The sequence below is a fragment of the Pholis gunnellus genome (genome assembly GCF_910591455.1).
Source record: "Pholis gunnellus genome assembly, chromosome: 4".
NCBI lineage: Eukaryota > Metazoa > Chordata > Actinopteri > Perciformes > Pholidae > Pholis > Pholis gunnellus.
Window position 1 is genome coordinate 26,594,638 of NC_136530.1, and position 8,127 is coordinate 26,602,764.

The 8,127-nt window shown below is 43.2% G+C and overlaps 1 protein-coding gene across 2 annotated transcripts in view; it reads left to right on the forward strand.

Moving 5' to 3' along the window:
- nfic (nuclear factor I/C) overlaps nt 1-7,925 on the forward strand; it is a 65,668-nt gene extending 57,743 nt beyond the window's left edge. Inside the window, exon 12 of one of the 2 annotated variants that reach the window (XM_079158066.1) lies at nt 7,339-7,925. In XM_079158066.1, the coding sequence (XP_079014192.1) occupies nt 7,339-7,463 (125 nt within the window). In that variant the 3' untranslated portion in view covers nt 7,464-7,925. The remainder of the gene's footprint in view (nt 1-7,338) is intronic. The other variant, XM_079158067.1, reaches the window with a different exon arrangement.
- Nucleotides 7,926-8,127: the final 202 nt, after the last annotated feature.

Here is an 8,127-nt window from a genome sequence, read left to right on the forward strand (position 1 = left end):
CCATAAGATTAGCATCGGCTCCAGAGTCAATGAGGACTGAGACAGTGCGATTATTCCCTGAACAGAACAGCTGAGCATGAATCAAAGGGCGAGAGGGCAATTTTAAGTTCACATTCCGACTCACCAGCGCCCTCCGGATGACTGGTGAGCCATCTCTTTTACCGGACAAGAGGTTACAAAATGGCCGCTCTGGCCGCAGTACAAGCATCGATCCTCCTGCAGGCGGCGCTGTCGTTCTGCTGTGGAGAGCCGGGTCCGCCCCAACTGCATAGACTCAGGAGAGTCAGCCGGACCGTCAGAGACCCGTTCCGAAGGAGACCCCCGAGGATCGTCTGACCGGCGATGTGGCCTTTGTGGAGCAGCCGACAAGTCCCTCTCTCTTCTCCGTTCCCGCAGACGGCCGTCGATACGGATGGAGAGAGCGACCAACTCGTCCAAGCCAGCAGGTAGATCTTGAGCCGCCAACTCGTCCTTGAGGCGGTCCGAGAGACCGTTATGGAAGGCATCGAGGAGCGAGGGGGCGTTCCAGTTGCTCTCGGCTGCTATGGTGCGGAACTCGATGGCGTAATCAGCCACGGATCTCCCTCTCTGCTTCAGGCCAAACAAACCTCGAGCAACCTCTCTTCCAGGTGTGGCATGATTGAAGACCTTCAGCAGTTCCTCGGAAAACAGCTGGACTGAAGAGCAGGTTGCCGACTGTCGCTCCCACTCGGCGGTTCCCCAGTGCTTGGCTCTGTCCGTGAGGAGAGATACGATATACGCTACTCGAGACCTCTCGGAGGGGAAGGCGGAAGGCTGAAGCTCAAAGGCGAGGGAGCACTGAATCAGGAATGGCCGGCAGGAACCAGGGGCACCAGAATAACGCTCTGGAGGGGGCAAGCGTGCATCCGACACGGGAGAAGTGCGAAGAGGAGGACTGGGAGCACTGGCATCATCTGGACCTCGGGTTGCAGCGGAGACACTCATCAGATGATCCCGGAGAGACTCCATGCTGCGCTCGTGACGGACGCTCATAGCCTGCATAGCTTCTGCTAAGAAGGTAAGCTGCTGCTCGTGGCTTTGCAACATGTTGGTCAGAGTCAGAGGTTCCGTCTCGGAACGTGCAGAGTCGGCTGGGTTCATGTTGGCCAGATTGTACTGTAAGGATTACAGATACTTGAACCCAAAAGCACAACTCGGAGACAAGAAATACAAGTTAGCTTTTTACTTGTTTTCAGGCAGGGTCAAAACCAGGAGGTCAGTCCGAACAGGCAAACAAATCCGATAAGGGGCAGGCAAAAATCCAAGGTCAAAAACAGGCAGACAGGGTCGGAACAGGCAGAACAAGAACAATATAAAGATACGCTGGAGAACTTGGCACTAACACACAAGACAATCTGGCAGGGAACAAGTGCAAGTAAGGGGACCTAAATAGAGAGGGCTAACGAGGGAATGGGCTGCAGGTGAGACGGGTGTGGAGGACCAGGTGAGGGGAATCAGAGGTGAATGGTAGGATCTGAAATGACAGGGGAGTTAATAAAACAAGCAGACAGGATGAAAACAAACTAATATGAAGGGGAATTCGTGACAGTGGAAACTCCTAATAGGTCAAATTAGGTGCCAATCGAAATGTCGGCATGCAGCCGCCATTTTGAGATACAGACAGCGCCTCTGTTTACATGCGAATGGGAGTTATGTTGGAAAATAGATCGCTAGTTAGCATATCTGCTGGCTAATTTGAAATGATGCAACAGCAGTCCGTGGGTATTTATGGACATAATAATGTGTTTTGGACTAAATATTTTACTGGATTGGATCGTCTGGACCCTTGGCAATGTAACAAGACCGTTTTTGTCTGACTTTTATGGATGGGGGAAATACTATGAAGCATAATTGGTGAGTTGCGTCGATATTTTAACTGCTTGTTTTGGGGTTGGTGGTCTGACAGAGGCGTTGAGTGTACCTGCTGTTGTGATTGTATCTTGAAAGGGTTTGCATAAATCGAGTTACAAGAATCTTAGCTTTCCAAAGAGATGTCTCATTAGTACCTACCTTTTACATAGCAGTTGTGTACATGACACAGATGTACACTAAAAGTTGGTAACAGGTTAAGTAGAGCTTTTATCCAATCAGAGTTTGCCCCTATGCTGTCTCTAAGTAAAACAAATCTGCCTTCAGAACTACAAGTGAATCGATTTGCAGTTTATGTAAATGGTCACGATATTGTTGCTTGTCATAGTCTTCAAACAATCAGACTTTTAGTTTGACATGTTGGGCGTGTTCTTTGACATGCCAGAGCCTTCTAGCTGGCCTACAAGTACGTCATCATTAATGTGCGGCTTGATTGGTCAGTGAGCTAGTGGGACTGTTGTGAAACTAGCTAGCAGAACTTTGCAGTAGTAGGAGTTAAAGTTTAAAGATATGCAAGAAGTTTTTACGTGACATTACATTTTTAGCGTTTTGACATGTTTGGCGGTGACAATCCTAATATCTACTGCCTCTGTCGAGCGGACATTTTCAGCCCGTATTCAAACGTATTCAAGAAAAACAAATGGGGAGGCTCGACTGTCATCACTGGTGTCCATGGCAATCGAGAAGGACCTCTTACTGGAACTAAAATGCACCGATGTACAACCGTGTCATTGTAATGAAAGAAAGAAGGATGGACTTTGACTTTAAATAGTGAACAGCAGCTTTGGTAAGTGAACTGCTTTTTTTTTTTTATATCTGCAGTAGTGTTACTACTGTGTTAATTTTTCTATTGTGTCTTTTTTATGATATGGTTAATATTGTTCCCTCTGATGTGAATAATATTTGAAAGGCCCGTGCCCTTGAGTGTGTGGTAGAATGCGTGTTTTAGTGCTGCAGTATTTCTGGAATGTGCAGAGGCCTGTTGAATCATGTTATTTGGGTTTTATGTTATTCTACCTGCTTTGTTGTCATATAAATATATGTGACTGGTTCTTGTGAGTTTGTTGTTGTCATTGTGTTAATTACATAGATTTTGACCATATGCATTACCCGTTAATGACTAAGCATCCCGTCATGCGTCATCCGTCATGTATCTGCACTCTGCAGTTAGTGTATTAGCCCTCATAGGTGTTGAGCTTCATGTAACATTTTATTTTACTTGTCAAATGTTGCAGTGTTATGTGAATATGCAGTTTTTACAGAAAAATATATATATTTATAATATATATCCGTAGCTGTGGCATCATAATGTTATTAAACTTAATCTTAAAAAACGTAAACTTTATTAGTCGTTTTTACATATACATGAAATTTGACCTCTGCATTTAATCCTTCCCTAGCATATTGGGAGCAGTGGGCTGCTGAGAAGCAGAAGTGGGCTCGGAGGTGGTTCCACTGTAGTAGGACAGCACTGAAGGCCCAGTAGGATGGAGGAACCCATCCTAATTTGGTTCCTCCATATTCTACACTGTAGTTCAACTTGTAAATCCTGCCACAATTTTGCCGATCACAAATAACAGAACTCCATTTTTGATAACCTTTCTCCATCATCATTTCGTTCAATTGGTCATCTTGGAAGAGTTCCCACTACTTCCTCGACTGCACCATAATCTTCCCGTGGTTCAATCTTGTCCCATGACTTTTTTTTGTTAACTTTGCCATCAAGAACTCTTACCAATCAATGTAGTTTAGTAGAATAAGCTTCTAATCTAACTCTTATGCGGTAGCCCGAGCCTGGCCTCCAGCCGTCCTAACTATCTAACCTAATCCATACATTCTCACCCACCTCGCCTCAGATCCAAGTCCATTACTTAAACCCATTCCTTACCCTTGCATTGTAGGGTTTAGATAAATTGCTACCCCCACTACATTCACTCAGATCTCAACTCAGCTCAATATAGTCTCAAGTAACCTTGGATTTTGGGGGGTTTGTTGTGCCCAAGTGCTATAGCGGAGTCCCTATTGAAGCTCTCCACAACGCATTCAGCTATAAGCGGACGTGCTACATGAAGTTCAAGCTTCACATATCAATCATGTTTTCCTTTAATAAATCTGTAAAACGCTTCTATTTGATGGTGTAGTCCTTGCTAGTGAAATGTATGTTGCTTTTGATTAGTGAAACATGTCAAAATGAATGGGAGTGGGAATTATATTTCAAATAACAGCTTGCAAAATCATACAACGCAGCTTCATCACGTTCCAATGGACAGTTTTCTGAACGCTGACGGTGCTCGCAGGTTCATTGCATGTCACACTCAGATGGGTCCAAAAGTCTTGGTGGTAATCTGTTTCAGACTGAAGGATATCAGTTTGAGGCATGGCAGAGGCAATGCCTGCCTGGTGAGTGGTAGCACAACAATGGAAAGAGCAATTTACTCAAATGATCCATCTGCACTGTTTGAAAATACCGCAAAAAATAGCTGTAGTACACACAGGCATTTGCTGTTTATAGTGTGTTGATGGGAACGAAAAGGAGCATGTTTGAGTTATCAGCATCTAAGAAAACTAAATTAATGACATCAATAGAATTAGTAATGTCAGTAAGATTATTAATGATTATGAACAATAACGGGGCACCACCCTGCAAACAGGGACCAATAACCAAACTATAAACTAAGTCTCATAATTATTATTCACTCACAATGTCAATAGTCAAAGTACTATTACACATTCAGAGTGAAAGTGAAGGTGTTGAGTATGAGCAACAGACCACATCCAGCTATTATCACAATACACATGCACAAAGTAATCACAGACACCTGCTCTTTAAAGTATAACAGAGTTTATTAAATTCCAATAATAATGATCTAGTCAACTAATGTCTAAAACTAACAACAAAACTATACATTCATGAGCACGCTACCTAAAATCATCAAACTGTGTGTGTGTGTGTGTGTGTGTGTGTGTGTGTGTGTGTGTGTGTGTGTGTGGGTGTGGGTGTTAGTGAAAGAAGATGAAAAAAAAGAAAAGGGAGGGGTAGTTTCACTCAAAGCAGGGCAGAACCTCACTGCAGCTGTGGAATACGGAAACTGTTAACATATCACGAGCCGGGGATTCTGTTCTGTTCAATGATAGTCACAGTTATAACGATACAGTAACTTAAGCAACACAAACAACTTAATAACAATAACCTAAATCTAGCCCAGACACTGTAAGTAGCCTTACTGGTTAGGTGATTTCGTGGTTGAAGATGTGGTCCTTCTGAGTTTATCGGTGGAACTCAGGCAGCGTGGCTCCGTGTGGCCCAATAGATCCTCTCGGTAGCAGAGAATTTCTTCAGCTCAGTAAGGGAATCCCCGTCCTTACGGCTGGCACAAAGTCGACATTTGGTTGGAAAGAGAATCTGCCCTTTTTCTCTGAAGACTCCGTTTCCTTCACTTCTGAAGGAAAATTGTCCTTCTCTTTTAAGGATGCGGAACAAAAACAAAAGTCTCTATTCGTCCAGCGAATGTAAAACTGTTTAACCTAGGATTTTCTTTTAAGAACGTTGCGTGTGTGCTCCCTTGTCGAACGAGATCGAGGGATTAGCATAGAGATGGGGGAGCAAGACTGTTTTATGGAAACAGGGGCTGAACCACAGGGGTCCTGGGGTGTCTGTGGCCCTTGGCCAATTAGATCGCAATGTTGAGATTTTATTGGTTTTGCATCTAAACATTCCTCTTATCACAAACCCAAATCAGGCTCCAGGTTGCTCTGCAAACAGGAAGGCCTGATTTCTTTGTCTCAAAGCAGATGGGCGAGGCACATGGTCAGATCCCAACTGTGTCATTTTGGGTTAACCACTGTGTTCCCCATCAGTTCATTTGGTCTGCAGCCTACTTTGGTCCTACATTTCTGACACTGTAACAGAATGTTGACACCATCCAGAGCTGCAAATCAGCGATGCAGGAGCAATATTTTTAATTGACTGCCAAAGATCTTCTCTTTCGATCGTCACCTTTGATGTGGTAAACCCCAAACTGCACAGTGGAGAAGGTTTCTTAAGAGAATCGGATGTCCAGACAGAACACACTTCTTGTGCAGAAGCAAATGACTCAAGTTCATAATGTAATTGGATGAATTGCCTTGTCATGATTTGATTGTTGCCCACATGGATTATTACAGCTTGGGTTGAGGATGAGCATCAACGCAGGATTCAGTTTTAAACCATCTCTTATTCTGTGTGTAATGGCTCTCGAGCTTGACTAACCTGACAGCGTGAGCAGCAATGGACCATGGATCCTCTCAGGCTCAGTGCTGAGGGGAATTAGACTCATACTGAATAACCTTTCTCACTGCTACTGATTGAAGCTAATCAGGAAAGTTCTATGTTCTTTTCAAATGTTCCACAAAGTGGGTCAGCACCAATCAGTTAAATATGATCTTTATTTGTATTATCAATAGCTTCACAGTCTGTAAGAAGTCATAAAAGATGTGCAAGCATGTTTTTTTATGGTTCACAAATAATATCATTTACAGCAGGGGTCACTAATAGGCGGACCGCAGTCTGGATCCAGACCCAGACGCAGTTGTGTCCGGACCCTGGACTTACAACCGATAGATAATTGAGAATTATACAATTTTGACGGAGCACTCCCATTTTAACCGGCGCAGCTTTTCTATCCTTTATGGCACTTGTTCAGCGATCCAGGAAACACACCGACCAATTACATGCGTTATAAATCACATCACGTGATGCTACTCAGCCAATCAAATATGTGTATTCCGACAACTTTCCTGACTCGAGTGAGATTTACACACACGGGAGAGACGAGTAAAGAAAATGAAGAGTAGGAGAATTACGTGAGTCAGAGAAGTTACATGCTTTTCTTCAAAAAGAGAAAAGTGTTCAGAGAGACCAGCGAGACCACAGTCTTTAACCAAGAATAGACTCTTTTAGGTTAATTTATCCCACAGGCAGTTTAAAACCAGTTTGTCTCAAATGTTCAGAGACCGTGGCGATTATTAAAAGCAGTAATGTGAAGCACCACTACGAGACAAACATACCCACTCACATCTGAAATTAAATCACAGATAATAAACAATCTAAGAGCCCAATGTGATCAGAATCCTAAGACATGAATTCACTGTCAAACAATGATGTTAACAGAGAGGAATAGTTATAGAATAATAATTTACTTTTTTTATTTGATTTGACATCAGTTGTTTACTACATACAAACGTTAATACAACTGTTGGCGACTTCAATATACAGTATATGGGACTAAATCATAGCGCAAGTTTGACATTATTGTGATGTTTCGCACCTTTGCATGAGGAAATTCTCTCGAAATGGACCCCTGATTTACTGTGTGTTGATTACCAATGTTAGGATGTATGTACTTGTGTATGAAGAAATGCAGGCTGAAGTTAAACATTTCTAATCTTGTGTCTTTGTCTCTGTTCCAGTCTTGGTATCTGGGCAACTGAGTGACCTGTGGAGGAAAGGGGCTTGTCAAAGCAGCACTGCTCTGGAGGAAAGGAAACGATGCTGTCATGACATTACCAGAGGAAAAATATATTCATCTTTGTAGAAGTATATGTGGTCATACATATATATAAATATACAGTGTAATATATTTGTATATCTGTATGTACCCAGAAGAGACAGCCTGGATGGAAGAAGGATGTTATTCTCCCTCAGCCATGTTGCAGACACAGAGTGAACTATGCCATGTGACACTAAATAGTTCTCACAAATGGCCTCTGGTGCGAGTTGTGATTGTCAGTGGTTGGTCTAAGATGAACTCAGATCAGAATCAGGCCTCAACACACCACATCCTAAGAAACCTGTATCCCAGTTGTGTTCCCAGGATGAGGCCCGTGTTCCTGGAATGGATGTCAGCCTTTAGCCCTCTACCCTGGGTCTCTCCAATCCAGTGCAAGGCCTCCTCCCTGGGACAGACCTCATATCCCCTCAACACCCAGAATGCCCCTCTCCGCTACAGGTGCTGCTTATAATATATATATGCAAATAAGCCTCTCTTTTTTCTGAACCCACTAGAAAGAGAGATCCTGTTGTATGTAATGTTTCTTTGCACTTTTTAATGTGTTATGGATACATCTGAAGAATATTTAGAGTTGAAACAGCAGTTTCTTTCTCTCTTCCCACCAAAACACAGATGCTTTGTCTTTTTTATTGACAATCATCAGCCTAAAACCATTACGTTGCTTTGCTATGCTCCTGTGTTTAAGACT